The sequence below is a fragment of the Trachypithecus francoisi genome, unplaced genomic scaffold (assembly GCF_009764315.1).
Source record: "Trachypithecus francoisi isolate TF-2019V2 unplaced genomic scaffold, Tfra_2.0 Lachesis_group11, whole genome shotgun sequence".
In the NCBI taxonomy this organism is placed as follows: domain Eukaryota; kingdom Metazoa; phylum Chordata; class Mammalia; order Primates; family Cercopithecidae; genus Trachypithecus; species Trachypithecus francoisi.
In genome coordinates this window covers 9,420,147-9,442,340 of record NW_022681456.1, presented here as the reverse complement: position 1 = coordinate 9,442,340, position 22,194 = coordinate 9,420,147, and the positions used below count along the sequence as shown (strand labels likewise).

Here is a 22,194-nt window from a genome sequence, read left to right as displayed (position 1 = left end):
CACATCACAGGAAAACAGAACCAAAAATATAAAAAATATTCTGCTTGTGCTATGCTTTCTCATTTACAGTGTTTCCAGAAAATGATTAGTTGGAGTTTGACTTTATTGACAATTTTTGAAAAGCTTCCTTGCTGGTCTGAAACAAAATAATACTTTACCACAGGGTCATTAATGTTATGCATCAGTTCTAGAATTCAGCTGTGAGTTTAGGAAAAGAAAACCCACTGGCAAGTGTAGCTGGTTGGCATTTATTTAATGTTCCTCGCGTGGAGACATTGTTTGATCTTTACTGATTTCATCGTGTGCTGCTGACACCGCAAGCGTGCGTTCATGTTGTAATCGAGTTTCTTACCTTCCGCACTAACAGGAGTATGTCCAGAGAGTGCTGCTGGTTGTCACAGCGTTGTCTGTCCCGGTCCTCTTCTTGGGAAAGCCACTGTTTTTGTTGTGGCTTCACAACGGGCGTAGTTGCTTCGGGGTGAACTGGGTAAGTGCCGGTTTGGATGCGTGCTTGTAAAGTGTGAGCAAAGTCTGCTTTCAGTTATACAAGGATTGGTGTAGAAAACACCCCTGGAGGGTTCCTTGTCTTAATTTAAAAGCCAAAGCTTCCTTTATTTAAAACATTGACGTTGGCTGGGCATGGTAGCTCACACCTGTAATCCCAGCACTTTGGGAGGCCAAAGTGGGCAGACCACTTGAGCCCAGGAGTTTGAGACCAGCCTGGGCAACATGGCGAAACCCTGTCTCTACCAAAAATACAAAAATAAGCCTGTTGTGGTGGTGTGCACCTATAGTCCCAGGTACTCAGGAGGCTGAGGTGGGAGATGGCTTGAGCCTGGCAGGCAAAGGTTGCAGTGAGCTGTGATCATGCCACTGCACTCCAGCCTGGGCAGCAGAGCAAGACTCTGTCTCAAAATAAATAAGTAAATAGAACATTAATGTTGAAAGAGCCTGCTGTGTCCAGGGCCTGTGGAGACAGGCGCTGCCGGCATGAACCACAGGCTTATTAGCCTGTAGAACTCAATCCTTCAATTCAGATGGGCATAATTAAAATGCCTTTTTCCATATTCTTCTTAATTTCTTCTTTAAGATTTTCTTTTTTCTTTTTCCTTTTTTTTTTGAGACTGGAGTCTTCCTCTGTTGCCCAGGCTGGAGTGCAGTGGCACTATCTCACCTTACTGCAACCTCTGCCTCCTGAGTTCAAGCAGTTCTCTTGCCTCAGCCCTTGAGTAGGGGGACTACAGGCACCCACCAGCACGCCCTGCTAATTTTTGTATTTTTAGTAAAAGACGGGGTTTTTCCATGTTGCACAGGCTAGTCTTGAACTCCTGACCTCAGGTTATTCACCTGCCTCGGCCTCCCAAAGTGCTGTGATTACAGGTGTGAGCCACTGCACCTGGCTTAAAGAACTTTTTTATTCTTAAAAGAGCTGAATCATTAAGAGAAACAAAGAAACTATAAATAAAGTTTTGTTTTGTCACAACCTTGTGGTTTTACAGGCACTAACTCTGTGCTCTTTTGGTTGTTAGAGTGGTTACACACTTATAAGGAAAGATAGTGAGGAAGAAGTTTCATTGCTGGGAAACCAAGATGTGGAAGAGGGAAATCACCAGGTGGAAGACGGATGTAGGGAAATGGCGTGTGAAGAGGTAAATCTTTTCAACTGCTGTTGATAAGCTTAGATAAGTAACCAAGCTTCCATAGAGATAATCACGTTAAGATAATATTTAATCATCTTAAAAAATGGTTAAGAAAATGGGACTTCTAGCCTCCAAAACTATGAGAAATCAGTTTCCATTGTTGAAGCCAACCAGGTGGTGGTTAGGGTTAGAGTGAAAGTTAGCGCTTTCCAAATGCTGTTTGATGATAGTTGGTGGCATTATATGTGAGTTCGGGTCATTTTGTCCTTTCCCTTCTCCAGTGAGATTTCTGCTGTTATATTGCCAGTTGTGATTGGAGTGACTTAAGGTGCCATGAACATTGCTTTCAGAAGTTTCTTGTGTCAGTCAGAAGGTTTCCATAGTTGCAAGAAATAGAGACCCAGTTTTTTCTGACTGCAGAGAGATTTTTACCGGCTCATGGCAGGACAGAGGTAGAGTTGGTTTCAGGATGACTGCAGTTTTTGGGTCTCCAATTCCAAGAGGCCTTGGTTGGCTTTTCTTCTTTGTAAGTTTTCTTTATATTGTGAAGTCAGTTGGCCCCATGATGCTACAGCCATGGCCACAAGTTGCCCTGGGCTTAGCTTTTCAGTTTTTCCATCAGCGAGCAAAGCGCCCTTACCAGCTTGTTACTCTTAGGAAAAAATCCCCACATACCTGCTGTCCCTGCACCAGTGGCTGCCGCCTCAGTCCCCTGCACCAGTGGCTGCCGCCTCAGTCCCCTGTACCAGTGGCTGCCACCTCAGTCCCCTGCACCAGTGACTGCCGTCTCAGTCCCCTGCACCAGTGGCCGCCGTCCCAGTCCCCTGTACCAGTGGCTGCCACCTCAGTCCCCTGCACCAGTGACTGCCGTCTCAGTCCCCTGCACCAGTGGCTGCCGTCTCAGTCCCCTGGGGCTGCCATAACAAAATACCACAGACTGGGTAGCTTCAACAAGAGACTTTTTCTCACAGCTCTGGAGGCTGGCAGGCCCAGACTGAGATGCTGGCAGGCTGCTTTTCCCGAGGCCTCCCTGCTTGCTTGCTGTGTCGGCCCAGGGCCTGTCCTCTGTGCCTGCGCCCCTGCTTTTCCTGCTCTTCCCAGAAGACAGCAGTCACAGTGAGTCAGGGCCCACCTCCTGACCTCACTCAACCCTCGATTACCTCCTCAAAGGTTCTGCCTTCAAATACAGTCACATTGCGGTTAGGGCTTCAGCATAAGACTTTTGGGGACATAATTCAGAGCAACTGTGGTTGGGGATACAAGGCTGGACAGGGAAGTAGTAGCTCCCCACAAAGAAGAGAGGTGCAGTCCTGGGCAGACAGAGCAGAGCACAGCCTCTGCTTTCTTTTCTTGGAAACTTTACTTTGATCATTTAGTGAGGACCAAACAAAATTTCTTATAATCAGCATTTTGTAATTATGATGTAATTTCATGTTTTAATTTGGGACAATTAATAATTAAGCTCTAGCATCATAGAGAAACAGAAGCAGAGCTGGAAAGCGCGCGCGAGTCGCCTTGCCTGGTGTTTTGCAGCCTTTCCCTCTCAGGGACCCCTTGCACCGTTTTCCCTGGCCGGCTCTACTTAGAATGCCCACATCTAGTGAATCGCCTTCTACTCCTGCAGTTGGTGAATACCTGTTTCATCAGTAGAGGTTTCATAATGACTGAGACCTGCCCAGGAATCCCATTTGTATAGCAGCTGTGGCCGTGGCAGTTGCTCTGGTCTAGCCTCTTGGTTTACACATGGGAGTCTGAGGCATGGGGTGGGAGTGGGACGGATGAAGGTGGGGATTTGGAGTGGTAAAGTCTGGTCCTGGAGCTGGGTAGTGGCAGAGTGATGAACAGAGTGCAAGTCTTAGCTTTCTGTTCCTCTCACTCCAGCGTGTTCTCACCAGCATCCAGCCAGCAGCTCTTTCATTGTAATCCTTGAAGTGGAACCCACTTGGCATGTAGAAGTACACATGTAACATCATGACTCTAACATATGTTGTGTGATCTCTCTCAGTTTAATTTTGGAGAAATATTAATGACCCAAGTAATCCATTCCATCGAGTACTGTCTGGGATGCATCTCCAACACCGCCTCCTACCTGAGGCTCTGGGCGCTCAGCCTGGCTCATGCACGTAAGTTCCTGCTTAGACCTGCAGTTCCCAATGCCCTGTATTGCCAGCAGACTCAGGGGGCACTGTGGGATATTTTAACTTGGTAACTAATAGTCATAGCACCATCTTTCAGCTGCCATGTGAACTTATACTGTTCACTACTTAATACACAGCTCTCTTGGCTATTTCTTTTGGCTGAGGGGTGCTGTGGAAGAATCACAGAGGGGGTCTCTCTGAGGCTGGTCTGGCTTCAGAGGCTGCCCAATTAAAAAAAAAAATCACGGAGACACAAGGGGCTTTGAGAACTGAGACGGCTTGGGAGCCTCTGGTGTAAAACTTGCTGCTGTTGCCATTCCTGTTTCTGTTAGTAGTTATTTTATTCAGTGCTGCCTTACCAGGTGTGAATATCTGTTTATTTCAAGCAAGTCCTGCCATAGCACTCATGGGTAGCTCTGATCATAGGAGTCCTCCCTTTGTACGATTCCAATAATGCACACATGTTAGTTTCCACAGTGTAATTAACACCTGTTCCCAGCAGCATGGTTCCAATTTCAGTCACCACAGTAACTAGCTGTGCAGGCAGGTGCAGGGGCATTTACCACCCTATGTGCGGCGGGTGTTGTGATGAAGATGCTGATGACCCACCAGTGGTGCTCGGCAATGTTTCAGGACATTGAAGGGTGCAAAGGGTGCAGTGTGGCAAGTGGGTTCAAACTTAGAAAATAATAGGACAGGCCGGTGCGGTGGCTCACACCTGTAATCTCAGCACTTTGGGAGGCTGAGGCAGGTGGATCACCTGAGGTCAGGAGTTTGACACCAGCCTGGCCAGCATGGCAAAACCCCATCTCTACTAAAAATACAAAAATTAGCTGGGCATGGTGGCGGGTGCCTGTAGTCCCAGCGACTACAGGCTGAGGCAGAATTGTGTGAACTTAGGAGGCGGAGGTTGCAGTAAGCCGAGATCGCGTCACTGCCTTCCAGCCTGGGTGACAGAGCGAGACTCTGTCTCAAAAAAAAAAAGTTAAAGAAAAAAAAATGGGACAATTTGGCAAGTATTAGGAAAGATGCTTGCTCTGGATCAGGTCACCCACCTTGCCAAGTTACGCAACAGGAACCAAGCACTGTTCAAACTACCCTAATAAACTTTTTTCTTTTTTAATAACAGACGAAGAAAAGACTTTAATACCCAGTGCTTCTAAAGTTTTAAAGATAGATTTACCATTTTTTCATTTCCCTATAGTTTTTGTTAAAACATTAAAAACTCTTTTATTGGCCGCGTGCGGTGGCTCATGCGTGTAATCCCAGCACTTTGGGAGGCCTCGGCGGGTGGATCACAAGGTCAGGAGGTTTTAAGACCATCCTGGCTAACACGGTGAAACCCTGTCTCTACTAAAAATACAAAAAATTAGCCGGGCATGGTGATGGGTGCCTGTAGTCCCAGTTACTCGGGAAGCTGAGGCAGGAGAATGGCGTGAACTCGGGAGGCAGAGCTTGCAGTGAGCTGAGATCGTGCCACTGCACTCCAGCCTGGGCGACAGAGCAAGACTCCATCTCAAAAAAACAAAAAACAACTCTCCCATTGTTGGCCAACAATATAGCCAACAATAAGAGAGTTTTTAATGTTTTAACACAAATTTTAAAGGCCACAGAACAAACCTTTTCCCCCATGGATTAATAGGGATGCTTTGGATGGTTTTGATTGCAAGGTCTCTTTTGTGCTTCTGTAGTACTGTGCAAAGCAAGCACTGCCTGTGCTTGTGGAACCACTGGACAAGAGAGTGTCCTTTTTTTTTTTTAATTAAAAAAATGCTCATGTTTTTATAAGCATAGCCAAAGGCCTGGAATCGTATGGCTGGAGGGGCCCTGCGGTCATTCATCTTCGTTTTGCAGAGGTGGTGGCGGGAGCCCGCTGAGTGTCCGTGCTTTACTCACGGCCATTCAGTTGGTCCCTCAGTGGCAGAACCAGGTCTGGGAGCCTGTTTCTAGCTGCCTGGTCCAGTGCTGCTTTGGGAGGTCACTAACCCAAACCTAGTCTGGGGCAAGACCTCCCTTTGGGAGATGCCTCTGATGTTTTTGGAGCACCAGGTCTTCCTTAGTGTTTGAGACGGTGTCAGAGCTGACTGGCTTTCCCATGAGAAGCAGTTGGGTCTGTGTGACCTGTGTGTCTATTATTTTATGGGATGATAGTTCAGAGCTGTCAGAGGGAGACAGTCCAGGGAGCTCACAGGGGGACCCACTGTACCTAAGCGGGCGTGACTTGTGCGGGCTGCACTCCTTTGCAGAGCTGTCTGATGTCCTGTGGGCCATGCTGATGCGCGTGGGCCTCCGCGTCGACACCACCTATGGCGTCTTGCTGCTGTTCCCGGTTATCGCGCTCTTTGCAGTTCTGACCATTTTCATCCTTCTGATCATGGAAGGGCTTTCTGCGTTTCTTCACGCCATACGCCTCCACTGGTGAGTTTGAAACCTAGCCTTGGAACTGTTATTTAAAAAACATACCTGCCCCCCCGCCTACCGCCCCGCCCATCCGAATATACACAGCCACTGCAAAATCTAATGCTGAATTTAGGCCTGTTCTTCCCTTCCTACCGTTGGGATCTGTGTTCATATCCTCTGAGTTAAAATTGTATTTTGGGCCGGGTGTGGTGGCTCATGCGGGTAATCCTGGCACTTTGGGAGGCCAAGGCAGGTGGATCACCTGAGGTCAGGAGTTCAAGACCAGCCTGGACAACATGATGAAACCCCGTCTCTACTAATAATACAAAAATTAGCTAGGTGTGGTGTCATACGCCTATAGTTCTTGGGAGACTGAGTCAGGAGAATCGCTTGAACCCAGCAGGCAGAGGTTGCAGTGAGCTGAGATCGCGCCATTGTACTCCAGGCTGGGGGACAAGAGTGAAACTCCATGTCAAAAAAAAAAAGTATTTTGTTTCTGAACTATTATCACTGACAAGTAAAAGCAAGTTTAAGTTTGCAGAATACTTACGTGTGTTTCATACTGCTAATTCACGTTGAGTCTGACAGGTTGCTCTATCTTACTGCAAAATAAATCCTTCTTATGTATTTCTTAATGTTCGATGGTATAGGACAGATTACTGCTCTGTGCCTCCAGTGACCCAGGTGGCAGGAGAGGGTCTCGTTAACTTGTGCACGTGCTTTTGTGTGTTGGGCAGTGAGAGGCAGCGGATGTATCAGAGTTTCTGTTCGCACTAGGAAAGCCAGCACAGGGTTGGGGGTGGGGGACGGTGTGTAGCTAGGTAAAAATATTGTGCCTAGGACATATTTTGGAATGAAGCAATTTTAGCACAGGAATTTTTTTTTTAACTTAAAGTGTTGTTTTAAGGAATATGATTTCATAATCTTCCATTAATACATGACTTTTTTTTTTTTTTTTAGGGTAGAATTTCAGAACAAATTCTATGTTGGTGCAGGCACCAAATTTGTTCCTTTCTCATTCAGTCTACTATCATCAAAGTTCAATAACGACGACAGTGTGGCATGATCATATTGCTGTAACCAACAAGCTTTCAGATTTATGGAGAATGACCATGTTATGAATTTCACTTCTGTCAGATTTATGATAGGAAAAATTCCATCTTCATTACTGCCTTATGACATAGCCAAATAATTCTGTAAGATATACCTCTTCCTCATATGTTAAATATTTTGTAAAGTTTACCAATTTGAGACATAAAAATTTCTTTTGGTGTTTTATGATGAGCAAATATAAGTTAATGCCAAACATTATGTTAAAGTTATTTTTTCAAATACAGGATTGGGGGAGAGAAGCCAATTTTGCATGGCTAATTGAAAATGGTATTAGATACTTGATTCCTTTAAACTTTATTTAAAAAAAAAAACAGTTAATCTGTCACCTGAAGTTGTCAGATAATATTTTCCAACAGCTGAAGTAGGGATAGTTTTTTTAAAAAATTAATGATGAGTAATCAAAACATTCACATTTATTCTGCTGGATTTAAAAATACGCAATTTTTTTTTTTTTTTTGAGATGAAGTCTCTCTCTGTCACCCAGGCTGGAGTGCAATGGCACGATCTTGTCTCATTGCAACTTCCACCTCCTGGGTTTAAGTGATTCTCCTGTCTCAGCCTCCCGAGTAACTGGGATTACAGGCATGTGTCACCATGCCCGGCTAATTTTTTTCTATTTTTGTAGAGATGGGGTTTCACCTTGTTGGCCAGGCTAATCTCGAACTTCTGACCTCAAGTGATCCACCCACCTCAGCCTCCCTAAGTGCTGGGATTACAGTCATGAACCACCGTGCTGGGCCAAAATATGCAAACATTTTTTATCCTGTGCTACCTAGAATTACAAGTAGAGGATTGTTTTTACAGTTTTGTCTTGTTTTAGTAATTGGGGACAATGGGATAAAATGACATACAACAAATGGTTATCCTACTTGTATATTTTTTTAAAGACTCTTATCCTGTTATCCTTACATAAAACCAGTTATGATAACTGTATGTTTGGAAATATAAATTGTGTACCGAGCCTTAAAACCCAGTGTGACTGTAGAAGATATAATGTGGACATGATCTGAATTTAGTGACAGCTTGACTGATGTCACTGAACCAGAAGGGTTTATACTGAGTGAAGGAAAGGTAAAAAGTAGTATTTTGTATATTTTTATAACAAAATATAAATGAAGATATTTTACCATGCAGAGATTGCACTTATCCTTGAGAACAGTCTAATGATAATTTTTTTACTTTCAGACTGTTTCTAGCTAAAGTTCTGATAAAAGTATTGAAACTTTCAAACACTGTTTAGATCAGTTGAAAACTAATTCTCAGTAGCCATTATTTTATAATCTTTAGTTTAAATTCATCTATTTACTTGACATTTAGTTTTTTGTGAACTTGAGTCAGTCCTATTGAACATTTTGATCTATATTCTTGCAAATTATGTTAATTTTTCATATTTGTTTGAATTTAGACAGTTATTTTCAAAAAGAAACCTTTTTTTCACCTTCTTAACATTGTGAGTGATACACATTAAAAGGCTATTTGCCCCCATCCTCCTTTATCCTGTTTCGAGGTAGAGAGCTTGGCGCTTCTGTTGCAAGCTGAGAGTCTGGAGGTGCTGAGTTTACCATGGCTATGCAGGTGATTTCAAGGCATGAGCTGAACAGCCTTGACATAACTGTGGCCTAAAATTCAACCCTTTCGATTACAGTACAGATTCTATGTGCTGCTTGATGAGATGTTACCCAAGGCCAGTTTGGATTTACTGCTTTTTGTCCCTCATATTAAATTATCAAATGAGGCTGGGCGCAGTGGCTCACGCCTGTAATCCCAGCACTTTGGGAGGCCAAGGTGGGCGGATCACGAGGGCAGGAGATGGAGACCATCCTGGCTAACACGGTGAAACCCCGTCTCTACTAAAAATACAAAAAAATGCCAGGTGTGGTGGCGGGCGCCTGTAGTCCCAGCTACTCAGGAGGCTGAGGCAGGAGAATGGCGTGAACCCAGGAGGCAGAGCTTGCAGTGAGCCGAGATCGCACCACTGCACTCCAGCCTGGGAGACAGAGCGAGACTCTGCCTCAAAAAAAAAAAAAAAAAAAAAAAAAAAATTATCAAATGATGCCGATGAAATGCTTGAAAATGATTCTGCTCTCAAAGTTACGCTTCCCTAGAAAGGTGTCATGTTGGCCACTTGTGTTGGGTGACTATGACATCCCAGCAGTGCTGGTCAGGTCTCAGAGGTGCTTTCACCTAGAGCTGATGCTTCCACAAAGGGACATTTGTGTTACTTTGCTCCAAGGATCTGTCATAAAAACAATAGTAACTACTTCATCCCTTGGAAGCCCAAGACTTCAGGGCACTGTTAGCTGATTGGTAAATAAGGGACACGGTATTTGCTGGAATTGTTCACCGCTCCCCACTAGTCATTCTCATGGGGGCCACTTTTTTTTTTTTTTGGTTAGCCGGGATGGTGTTGATCTCCTGACCTCGCCATCCACCCGCCTCCGCCTCCCAAAGTGCTGGGATTACGGGCGTGAGCCACCGCGCCCGGCCGGCGCCGGCCAGGGGCCACTTTTTAACTTTTTCTAATTAACACCTTTTCTCAGGCCATAGAGCAGAGGATGCAGTCATTTCTCTGTTAAAATCTATGCAGTATTTATGTAGAATGTCATTATGAAAAGTGAATTCAGAATCCTAACTTTGGGAAGGTGCTCTCTGGAAATGTAGTTTGATACTAGTGTCTTATAGGTGCCAGGGAAATGTGTTTCTCTGTAAAGCAGTGGACTCCAGTGTCATGTTACCAGAGTTGTCGCTCAGTTTTGCTTGTTTTTAAGCCTTTTGCTAGAACCTATTATGTATCCAGTTTTTAAAACATATTTCAGGCCGGGCGCAGTGGCTCAAGCCTGTAATCCTAGCACTTTGGGAGGCCGAGACGGGCGGATCACGAGGTCAGGAGATCAAGACCATCCTGGCTAACACGGTGAAACCCCGTCTCTACTAAAAACTACAAAAAACTAGCCGGGCGAGGTGGCGGGCGCCTGTAGTCCCAGCTACTCGGGAGGCTGAGGCGGGAGAATGGCGTGAGCCCGGGAGGCGGAGCTTGCAGTGAGCTGAGATCCGGCCACTGCACTCCAGCCTGGGTGACAGAGCGAGACTCCGTCTCAAAAAAAAAAAAAAAAAAACGTATTTCATTCTCTTGATAGCAGAGATCCAGAGCAAAGATGGCAAGTTGTATGGATGATGCTGAAAATCTGTTTATTTTCCTAAAGATAAATGTCACGACACCACATTTTTCAGTTTTTATTTAGATGTTTATTACCATGTGTTAACAGAATCTTAAAACCCAAGGGATTTCTTCAGTAAACTAGACTTTGATTTCAGCCTGCTGGGCTGGAGACTGCCATTGCAGTGGTCAGTGAAGGAGTGCAAAGGGTCTTCTGTCTGATAGGATCTGGGTGAGCCCTGTGGACTTTCCAGCAGCGAAAGGACTTGGAACTCCTCTTTTGCTGAATGCTGCTCTGTTCTTGTTTCTGGCATGGATATTTTATAACAACATTCTGGTGTCAGCATCCCCTCTGCAGTTATTTATTTTATTTTTTAAATTTTTTATTTTTATTTTTTTGAGATGGTGTCTCACTCTGTCACCCAGGCTGGAGTGCAGTGGTGCAATCTCGGCTCACTGCAACCTCTGCCTCCCGGGCTTAAGTAATTCTCCTGCCTTAGCCTCCCGAGTAGCTGGGATTACAGGCGCCTGCTACAGCACCTGGTTGATTTTTTAATGAAGGATACTATTTGTTTCTTTCTTTTCTTTTTTTCTTTTTAATTTGAGACAGAGTCTTGCTCTGTCGCCCAGTCTGGAGTACAGTAGGGTGATCTCAGCTCACTGTAACCTCTGCCTCCCGGGTTCAAGCGATTCTCCTGCCTCAGCCTCCTGAGTAGCTGGGATTACAGGGGCCCGCCACCACACCCGGCTAATTTTGTATTTTTAGAGACACGGGGTTTCACCATGTTGGCCAGGCTGGTCTTGAACTCCTGACCTCAGGTGATCCACCTGCCTCGGCCTCCTAAAGTGCTGGGATTACAGGCCTGAGCCACTGCACCCGGCCCTCTGCAGTTGTTTAATAAGGCACAGAATACCTGTAGCATAGGGTCAACCTTACGATGTACATGAATTACATATTCAGACGTCTTAGAACCTGATACATTTTGGAAAAGAAAAACAAAAAACAACTTCTACAACTGTTCTGCAGTCTGCATTTAAAAACAATAAGTTCCTCTATTAAAAACGTAAAGCCAGGTTTGCTTGCGTGCCACAGGGAATGTATCCAGGAAGGTTATTATGAAACTCTCAAATCAACATGATGGGAATAAGGCAGTTTGGACGAACAGTCTTCCCACAGTCAGGCCACTTTTGTTGATTCGGTTTAGAATTTTCAGAAATACTTAGTACACTCCACCTGTTCTTTGATGGGAATATCTCAGAAGGCTGGGTAGGTTCTTAGGATTAGCCTAGTCATCTAGGCGCCCAACTCCTTGTGAGGGAAAAAGACAGTGAACAAGTTAGTACTTTGCTCCACAAATGCATGAAAGGACAAATTTGCATCTTCTATCAGTATTGAATTTCCTTTTGCTAATGAAAAATAAATATATCTATATTTTTAAACGTGGGTGTTTCGTTTTATTATGCTCTGGTTTGGCGAGAAAGCCAAAGAACCCTGCTCCTTCCCTGATTTCCTAGGCCACGAGGAACTCAGGAACTCGGCTTATTTCCTCCTCCGCTGGCCTTCGACCCACGTGGCTGAGGGCTGAGGCTATATCATTCTATCTGGCCTCTAATCCCGCCTCTGCCACCGCCGAGGTGCTGTGACCGTCGTCTAGCCACCTCTCTAGCCCCAGCTTCATCTGCGAGGTGGGCGGGCTGCTTGCAGACCGGGTCGGCGTGGGGTGGGGTCGCACCCTTGGCTGCAGCAACCCGGAGGGTCCCGCTCCGCATCCAGGGGCATGCGCGCTGCCGGGACCAGAGAGCAACCAGCCTACCTCGGCCGCCCGGGGGCCTGGTGCGCGCCTCTGAGATCTCGGGGCCCGGGCGCGGGCTGCGGCGCGCGGGTTCAGGAAACCAGGGGCCGTACGCGGGGCACTGCAGGGCTTGCAGCCCCCAGCGCCGGCGCTGTCGGCTGGGCGGGCGGTGGCAGTTGCCGGGGCGCCCATTGCTAGGGCCGCCGTTGCCACGGACGCCCGCCCTGTGCCGCGCTCCCTCTGCCCTGCGCAGCGCCATGGACGATCTGCGGGTGCTGTGGATGCGCGACCGCGTGTATGCGGCTTTCGGCATTACCGACCCCCAGCTTTTCGAGGACCTGCTCAACCGCGACGACGGCCAGGGCGAGGACCTCATCCTGCACTTCCTCAACCAGGCGAGCGAGGAGGAGGGCCCCTCGACGCTCTTCATCTACCGCACGATCGTGCCGGAGGAGGTGGAAGTGGAGATTGGTGAGCCTCGACGCGCCGCTCCCTTCCCCGGGCTTCCCTCCTGCCCTCCCCGGCCTCTCCGACGGTTGTGGGGGCTGCTAGAGCCTGCCCATCGCCCGGCCCGGGCCTCAGGTGCTGTCCACAAAGCCTGCCGCCCGCCACGGGCAGGCCCCGGGCGAACCCAGCAATCACAGGCGTCCCTGCCCTCCTGGGCCCGCAGCCCACTTGAAAGTCAGACCTTGATTGAAAAATCAGCAAACACTGACTTAGCCCTCACCCCGTACCAGGTGCGGTTCCAACGCTTGTATCAACTCCTTAACCCTACGAGGCGGGTGTGTGCTCCGCCCCATTTTACAGATGAGCAAACTGGCACGGAGGGGGTTAAGTAAACTGCCCAAGACCCACAGACAGTCAAGAGCCACTGTGCAATAATCCAAACGGCTGGGTAGAGCCATGCCCAGGTGTGGCAGGGGCCCAGCTCACTGTCACGCTCCTTGACGGTCGCAGGGTCTCATGGAGGGTCCGAAGAGCACCCCTTTCTACTTCTGAAGGCTCCTCATATCCTGAAAAGTAAAGTAATGCTAAGACAAAGTTTTTAAAAACTACAGTAGACTTTAAATGTTTATGTTGAACAAATTAGCATCGCAAATACAAAAAGACAGTGACCAGGGTCCCAGACCCCTCTGTGGAGGCGGATTCCCAGCCCCACCTACTCTCTGATAGGCCCAGGGACACTGAGAGGGCAGCGAGGGGCCAGCGCCGGTGAGGGGAGGAGGCAGGACAACTCTCTTCAGAAACAGCCGGGACACAGGGACCTGGATAGCTGCCTCCTCACAGGAGCACCAGCCGGAGCACAGCCGCCGGGACCTCCTGCCTGGCTATCTAGTCTCCTGGGCTACTTTTCCAGCCCCTTACGGACTTGGGGATCCCTTGCAGGGCCTCTCACTGGGTTCGGGCGGCAGGGCCGGCAGACCTTGGATTTTTTTTAAAGGTACCAGGTACACCCATTTATTTTATTTTATTTTTAAATTTTCTTTCTTTCCTCCCTTCCCTCCCTCCCTCCTTCCTTCCTTCCTTCCCTCCCTCCCTCCCTCCCCCCCTCCCCCCCTCCCCCCCTCCCCCCCTTCCCTCCTTCCCTCCCTCCCTCCCCCCCTTCCCTCCCTCCCTCCCTCCCTTCCCTTCCTTCCCTCCCTCCCTCCCTCCTTCCCTTCCCTCCCCTCCCCCCCTTCCCTTCCCTCCCTCCTCCCTCCCTCCCTTCCCTCCCTCCCTCCCTCCCTTCCCTTCCTCCCTCCCTTCCTCCCTTCCCTCCCTCCCCTCCCTCCCTCCCTCCCTCCCTCCCTTCCCTTCCCTCCCTCCCTTCCTCCCTTCCCTCCCTCCTCCCTCCCTCCCCCCCTCCCTCCCTCCCTCCCTCCTCCCTCCCTCCTTCCTTCCTTCCTTCCTTCTTTCCTTTTTTTTTTGAGATAGGGTCTCACTCTGTCACCCAGGCTGGAGAGCAGAGGTGCGATCTTGGCTCACGGCAACCTCTGCCTCCAGGGCTCAAGTAATTCTCCCACCTCAGCCTCTTGAGTAGCTGGGACTACAGGTATGCGTCACCATGCCTGGCTAATTTTTATATTTTTGGTAGAGACAGGTTTCACCATGTTGCCCAGGGTGGTCTTGAACTACTGAGGTCAAGTGATCCTCCCGCCTCGGCCTCCCAAAGTGCTGAGATTCCAGGTGTGAGCCACCTGGCACCCAGCCCTTTTTTTTTTTTTTTTTTGAGACAGAGTCTAGCTCTGTGGCCAAGGCTGGAGTGCAGTGGTACAATCTTGGCTCACTGCAACCTCCACCTCCCTGGTTCAAGCAGTTCTCCTGCCTCAGCCTCCCAAGTAGCTGGGACTACAGGTACCCACCACCATACCCGGCTAATTTTTGTATTTTTAGTAGAGACAGAGTTTCACCATGTTGGCTGGGCTGGTCTCGAACTCCTGACCTAAGGTGATCTGCCCACTTCCGCCTCCCAAAGTGCTGGGATTACAGGTGTGAACCATCACACTTTGCCATCTTCATTTATTTTAAATATTCATTATTTGCTTGCACAAAATAAAACGTCTTCATCATAAATCCAAAACCATAAATAAACAACAATGACAAATCCCTAGTGCCATCTGGAGAGAGGACCATGTGATCACCTTTTGGAACTTAACCTTCCAGCCTATTATTTTTTTCTCCCTGGCAGACCTTTGGACCTGGACATTAGATTATAACTGGGCATCGGATGTATGCACTTCCACTGGCACCAAGTGAAATTACGGAAGCCAAAAACACACTTGCAGGATTGATCATTTAACATGTACCACCACTGCAGGAACTTGGGTTTCGTATACATTTAAAAACAACTGGCCGGGCGCGGAGGCTCAAGCCTGTAATCCCAGCACTTTGGGAGGCCGAGGTGGGCGGATCATGAGGTCAGGAGATTGAGATCATCCTGGCTAACACAGTGAAACCCCGTCTCTACTAAAAATACAAAAAATTAGCCAGACGAGGTGGCGGGCGCCTGTAGTCCCAGCTACTCGGGAGGCTGAGGCAGGAGAACGGTCTGAACCCAGGAGGCGGAGCTTGCAGTGAGCCGAGATTGTGCCACTGCACTCCAGCCTGGGCGACAGCGTAAGACTCTGTCTCAAAAAAAAAAAAAAAAAAAAAAAAAAAAATTTACAAGAAGACCCTAAAACAATGGATGTGACTTGGATTTCTTACAGAAACCCTCCAAGGGCCTCTGTTAACGGTGGGCTGGCTGTTGTCTGCTGTGTTCACTAGCACGTGTTTAGCTCACATGTCATCCTGTGTGGAAGCAGAGTTCAGTCTCACCTCAGAGGGTCCCCCTGGTTAATTCCTGGACCCTCCAAAGGGAGCTCAGAACTCTCCTACCCCTGCTCCCTGACCCGTTTCTGGGCTCTGTCCCTGGTCTTCCCTTCCATTCCCATCTCTTCTCCACTGTCACCTCATGGTGAAAAGCTGATGGATTCCTTGCCGGAGATGCTGTCTCTGGAAACGCTCCAAGCTGCGGATTCTGGAGGTGCCAGATGGTGTCGGGTGTTGGGGGTTCTGGCCAGGTGGGGAGAAGAGACCTTATCCCCAGCTCCACACGCCGTCACTCACTCTCTGCTTGTTAAACCTACAGGCTCATATTAAACCCTTAAACAGTTTCCCTAGATTATTTTTGGGGAACAGGTGGTTCTAGTCTGTTCAGAGGACCTGCAGAGAGCCCAGTGTGTCCCTCCTTTCCTTTTTTTTTCCTCCTCTTTCTGCCCCTCCCCTGGTCAAGATTTCTCTCTGCTCTTGGTTAAAAATGATAGGAATGGAGACAATCAGATACTGGGGCAGGTGGTGGTAAGAAAGGTGAGGTGTCCTTCTGGGCAGCGGATACCCAAGAGACTGATCCAGTAGGTACTTGTGTTCCTTCTGGAAAAAACAAAATGGCATCATACTGTACATATCATTTAGTAACGTCCTTACATTTAAAGGAATTTCACAAATATTGCCAGACACATGTTCTCTTAAAAATTCACAGAACATAGAATTACCTCTAAAAAGAAAAAGCGACCCTTCTCCATCCCTTAAGCCCCAGTCCTGCTCCTATTCCTACAGGGTAACCACCATCATTAGTCTGGTGTGTTTCTGGTTCTCTTTTGTCAGATTATCAGTCAATCAATCAATCAATCATCTACCCACCGACTGATCTGTCTTCCTACCTTCCTATACATCTATCTATCTCCTGTCTACCTACTTAATTACCTATGCATCTATCGCTCTCTATTATCTGTCTACCAACTGACCACTGTATCTGTGTATCTATCTACCTATCATTCACCTATCATCTATCTATCCATCTATCAATTATCTACCGATTTATCTACCTACCTACCTATACATCTATCTATCTATACCTCTATCTATATCCTGTCTACCTACTTACCTATACATATCTCTCTGTCTCCTACCTACCTAATTACCTATACATCTCTCTATATATACATCTATCTCTCTATCTACCTACCTATACATCTCTCTACATCTAGCTATCTACCTACCTACCTATACATCTATCCATACCTCTATCTATATCCTGTCTACCTACTTACCTATACATAGCTCTCTGTCTCCTATCTACCTAATTACCTATACATCTCTCTCTCTCTATTATCTACCAACTGACCAATCTATCTGTGTGTCTGTCTACCTATCATTTACCTATCATCTGTCTATCCATCTATCAATTATCTACCAATTTATCTATCTACCTGCCTACCTATACATCTATCTCTATCTATACATCTATCTACCTATTTATCTATCTATCCATCTGTCTATCTCTGTCTGTCTAGGCATAAGGTTAGGGCTGTTGAGATCAATTAATCAGCCTACCTACCTTCCTACCTACTTATCATCTATATCTGTCTATCCTTGTTCTATCTACAATCTATATTTCTCTCTATAATGATAATATATGGATATATAGAGTTCCTAAAACTATAAATATCCTACTATATATACACATTATTTTGTGACCTCTCCCTCCACCACTTGTCTTGGTTATTTTTTCATGTCAATACCTACAGTTCTAACTAACTTGATAGATTTTAAATACATAGATATATCATATTCTACTCATCCATTATCTAATTAATAGACACTTAGCTTTTCAGAGTATTCATTCTACAAACAATGGAACAACGTCCGTCTATCCTTGCATACTTTGTGTATTTCTGGAGGATAGATTTATAAAAATGAAATGCATCTGTAACAAGTATGGTCTTTTACAATTTGAGTAGGTCCTGTTGGTCCACAGCCAGTGGTGGTGGATGAGACGCCTGTTTGCCAACAGCCTCCCTGACATTCAATATTGGCCATTTTTTAGATTTTTGCCAATTCCATAGAAGAAAAGTAGATGCGCTTCCTTACTCTAATTTATGTAAATGTTAGTGTAGTTGAGCCTTTTTTTTCTCCCTTCAGTTTTTTCTTTTCTTTTCTTTTTTTTTTTTTTTTGAGACAGAGCCTCACTGTATCTCCCAGGCTGGAGTGCAGTGGCATGATCTCGGCTCACTGCAACCTCCACCTCTTGGGCTCAAGTGATTCTCCTGCCTCAGCCTCCTGAGTAGCTGGGATTACAGGCACGTGCCACCACACCCAGCTAATTTTTTTGTATTTTTAATAGAGATGGGGTTTCACCATGTTGACCAGGCTGGTCTCGAGCTCCCGATCTCAAGTGATCCACCCATCTCAGCCTCCCAAAGTGCTGGGATTACAGGCATGAGCCACTGTGCCTGGCCTCCTTCAGTTTTTAAATTGTGGTAACATACACATGACCTGCAATTTACATCTCAACAATTTTGAAATGTACAGTTTAGGGTGTTAAATGCATTCATAGTGTTGTGCACCCAGGAGCCTCTTTCTTATGCTTCTTGGTTGTTTGTATTTCTTCTGGGCTGGTGGTAACTCTGATCATTTCTGTATCCTTCGTCTCTTGGCAGAATTTGCGCAAACCTCCTTGGCTGTCACTGAAAGCTGGCTCCAGTAAGGAATACTGCTGTAACATAATGAGTCTCCTGTGGGCCACATCCCAACCCCTTGGCTCCACAGAAAGCAAATATATCAGGTGTTTCGTGCAGAGAACAATTACGTTTTATATTTTCTTCCCATTTATGTGGCCATAAAGATGAGATACCTGTCCTGTCTGCAGAGGAAGAAGAGGAAGAAGAGATTTATTCTCAAAAAGTGGAGTCCGTGGATAAAGGACGAGGTGTGGAGTTGGGAGGGGTCATGGGAGGGTGGAACTGAAAAAGCCCCTCCCCTCTCGGCAGCGGGAGTAGGGTACTGCCTGCCATGCCAGAATCAGCTTTTACTTTCACTGGGTATGAAGCACAAAGAGGAAGTGCTGGGTCATGCATAAACACATGTAGTAGTTTCCCATGGCTGGTGTCATAAGTGACCACAGACTGGGTGGCTGAAAAAAACACAGATGTATTCTCAAAGCTCTGGAGGCCAGAACTCCAAAATCAAGGTGCTGGCAGGGCTGCGCTCTCTCTGCGGGACCAAGGGGAGGATCCTTCCCGGCCTCCTCACTGCAGTCTGGAGGGCAGGGTGTCCTCGGCCTTCAGCATCATCACTCCAGTCTCTGCATCCATCATCACATGGCCTTGTCCCCTCTGTGTCTTTCTTCTCCGTGTGTCCTCTCTCCTTATTCTTCTTCTTTTTTTTTTTTTTTGAGACAGAGTCTCGCTCTTGTCACCCAGGCTGGAGTGCAATGGCGTGATCTCAGCTCACTGCAACCTCCGCCTCCAGGGTTCAAGTGATTCTCCTGCCTCAGCCTCCCAAGTAGCTGGGACTACAAGCACCCACCACCACGCCCAGCTAATTTTTGTATTTTTAGTAAAGATGGGGTTTCACCATCTTGGCCAGGCTGGCCTTGAACTCTGGACCTCAGGTGATCCGCCCTCTTCGGCCTCCCAAAGTGCTGGGATTACAGGCATGAGCCACCGTGCCCAGCCGTCCTCTCTCCTTATACAGGCACCAGTCACCTTGGATTTTGGGCCCACTCTAATCCATATCACCTCATCTTTACTAATTACATCTGCAAAGACCCTGTTTCCAAACGAGGTCACCTCTTGAGGACATGCATTGTGGGGGACACTCTTCAACCGAGTGTAGTATGTAACATACAAACGGTCATACCGGCGGTATCTCAGCCAGCTTGGCAAACACATGCTTTGTACTTTGTTTTGTAGAGTAGGCTTCCCACTACGCAAACTGCAGATGCCATTTTCTTAGGAGACTCTTCAAGGCATGGTACTTTTCATTTATTTATTTATTTTTGAGACAGGATGTCACTCTGTTGCCCAGGCTGGAGTGATACAGTCATAGCTCACTTCAGCCTCTAACTTCTAGGCTCCAGCAATCCTCCTGACTCAGGCTCCTGAGGAGCTGGGACTATAGAGGTACACCAACATGCCTGATGACATTTTGATTTTTTGTAGAGATGGGGTCTTGCTATGTTGCCAGGCTGGTCTCGAACTCCTGGGCTCAAGCAATCCTCCCACCTCAACCTTCCAAAGTGTTGGGATTACAGGCATGAGCCACTGCTCTCGGCCAAGAATTTTTTTTTTTTTTTTTTTTTTGAGACAGAGTCTCGCTCTGTCGCCCAGGCTGGAGTGCAGTGGCCGGATCTCAGCTCTCTGCAAGCTCTGCCTCCCGAGTTTACGCCATTCTCCTGCCTCAGCCTCCCGAGTAGCTGGGACTACAGGTACCTGCCACCTCGCCCGGCTAGTTTTTTGTATTTTTTAGTAGAGATGGGGTTTCACCGTATTAGCCAGGATGGTCTTGATCTCCTGACCTCATGATCCGCCCGTCTCGGCCTCCCAAAGTGCTGATATTACAGGCTTGAGTCACCGCGCCCGGCCAAGAATTTATTTTTAACCAAATTGTAATCCCCTCAAGTAGCAAAGATTGTGGAGAGGGAACTACAAGTTAGAAATAAAAGATAGTCTGAATAAGGCTTGTTTTAAGTGGGTTTTTGGTTTTTTTTTGTAGACGAAGTCTTGCTCTGTCACCTAGGCTGGAGTGTAGTGGTGCAATATCTGCTCACTGCAACCTCTGCCTGCTGGATTCGAGCAATTCTCCTGCCTCAGCCTCCCGAGTAGCTGGGACTACAGGCACCCACCACCACGCCCGGCTAATTTTTGTATTTTTAGTAGAGATGGGGTTTCACCATGTTGGCCAGGCTGGTCTCAAACTCCTGACCTCAGGTGATCTACCCACTTTGGCCTCCCAAAGTGCTGGGAATACAGGCGTGAGCCACCACGCCCGGCTTAAAGTGGGTTTTGATAAGGCAGATGGCAGTTCTGGATTCCACAGCAGTGTCTGCTGAGGCCTCCTAGGAACGCACTCTCAGCTTCTGAGCCCAGTACATCCAGGAAGAGGACAGGCTTGGGTGGGAAGAGGCTGTTTAGGTGGGAAGGTCAGGGAAGCCCTTTCCCACAAAGTAAATTAACATTATTATATGTTTTCTTCTTTTCTTTTTATGGTGGTAAAATGGATGTAACATAAAACTTTTTTTTTTTTTTTTTTTTTTTTTTTTTTACCATTTCTAGGTGGCATTAAGTACATTCATAAGTGTATTTTCCTTTTTAAAGATGGGGCCTTGCTCTGTTGCTCAGGCTGGAGTGCTGTGGTGTGATCATAGCACCCTGTAGCCTTGAACTCTTGGGCTCAAGCGATCCTCCTGCCTCAGCCTTCCAAGTAGCTGGGACTACAGAGGTGTGCCACCATGCCTGGCTAAGTTTTTTGTGTGTTTTTTTTTTTAACTTTAATTTTTTGGCCTGTTAAGGTGGCTCACGCCTATAATCCCAGGACTTAGGGAGGCCAAGGCAGGAGGATCACTTGAGGTCAGGAATTCGAGAGTAGCCCGGTCAACATGATGAAACCCGTCTCTACTAAAAACACAAAAATTAGCCAGGTGTGGTGGCACATACCTATAATCCCAGCTACTTGGGAGGCTGAGGCAGGAGAATCACTTGAACTTGGAAGACGGAGGTTGCAGTAAGCCAAGATCACGCCACTGCACTCCAGCCTGGGTGACATAGTGAGATCCGTCTCAAAATGTTTTTTTTTTTTTGTAGAGACGAGGTTTCACTACATTGCCCAGGCTGGTTTCAAACTCCTGGCCTCAAATGATCTTCTAGCCTGTGGCTGGGATTACCGGCGTGCACCACCATGCCTGGATAACATTTTGATTTTTTGTAGAGATTAGCGACCACTGTAATGCTGTTAGAGAATTAGCAATGAACTACAGGCTATTTATGGCATGGCACCTGCTCCTAAGTGTGATTTTTTTTTTTTTTTTACTGTAGTCTATTGCTAGTTCTCTAATAATGTTGCTACTGCTGTCTATAGACTATTCCTCTACCAAGCACGGGGCCGATGCCTTTACCCGTGCTGTCATTCAGTCCTCCAGAATCTCGTTGGTAGATGTTACTGTCCCATTTTATGGATGAGAAAACTAACGGCAGAGAGGATTCAGCCCCCTCACACTGAGTTGACGCCAAAGCTGCAGTGACTTTGCACAGTGCCTTTCAAAGTGAGAGTGAGGGAAACCTCCCAGGGAAAGCTCCTTTCTCTAATCAGCGGGCTTGTTGGATGTTCTGAGGGCTGAGACTTGGTGTCTGCTGAGGTTTCTGAATCTGCATCAATCAGAGTGGACTTGAGACAGATGCGTCATTTCATTTAGACTGTTTTTCTTCTCGTCCCTCACAAGTTTTGCATCTCATAGTGAAAAAGGAGTAAATGCTAACATGCTAGCTGTAATTCTTCTTTTTTTTGTTCTGAGATGGAGTCTTGCTCTGCCACCCAAGCTGCAGTGGCACAATCTTGGCTCACTGCAACCTCTACCTCCTGGCCTGAAGCGATTCTCTCGCCTCAGCCTCCCGAGTAGCTGGGATTACAGGCACGCACCACCACGCCTGGCTACT

General features: G+C 47.0%; 2 protein-coding genes across 2 annotated transcripts in view; both read left to right on the top strand.

Annotated features, from left to right (window-relative positions):
- The window catches only part of ATP6V0A2 (ATPase H+ transporting V0 subunit a2), a 55,308-nt gene extending 46,283 nt beyond the window's left edge, over positions 1-9,025 (top strand). The window contains exons 16-20 of the mRNA XM_033220160.1: positions 368-487; positions 1,530-1,649; positions 3,646-3,763; positions 6,025-6,196; positions 7,139-9,025. Of these exons, the coding sequence (XP_033076051.1) occupies positions 368-487; positions 1,530-1,649; positions 3,646-3,763; positions 6,025-6,196; positions 7,139-7,244 (636 nt within the window). The 3' untranslated portion in view covers positions 7,245-9,025. The remainder of the gene's footprint in view (positions 1-367; positions 488-1,529; positions 1,650-3,645; positions 3,764-6,024; positions 6,197-7,138) is intronic.
- A 2,148-nt stretch (positions 9,026-11,173) lies between these two features.
- The window catches only part of DNAH10 (dynein axonemal heavy chain 10), a 188,383-nt gene continuing 177,362 nt past the window's right edge, over positions 11,174-22,194 (top strand). The window contains exons 1-2 of the mRNA XM_033220158.1: positions 11,174-12,712; positions 18,387-18,470. Of these exons, the coding sequence (XP_033076049.1) occupies positions 12,499-12,712; positions 18,387-18,470 (298 nt within the window). The 5' untranslated portion in view covers positions 11,174-12,498. The remainder of the gene's footprint in view (positions 12,713-18,386; positions 18,471-22,194) is intronic.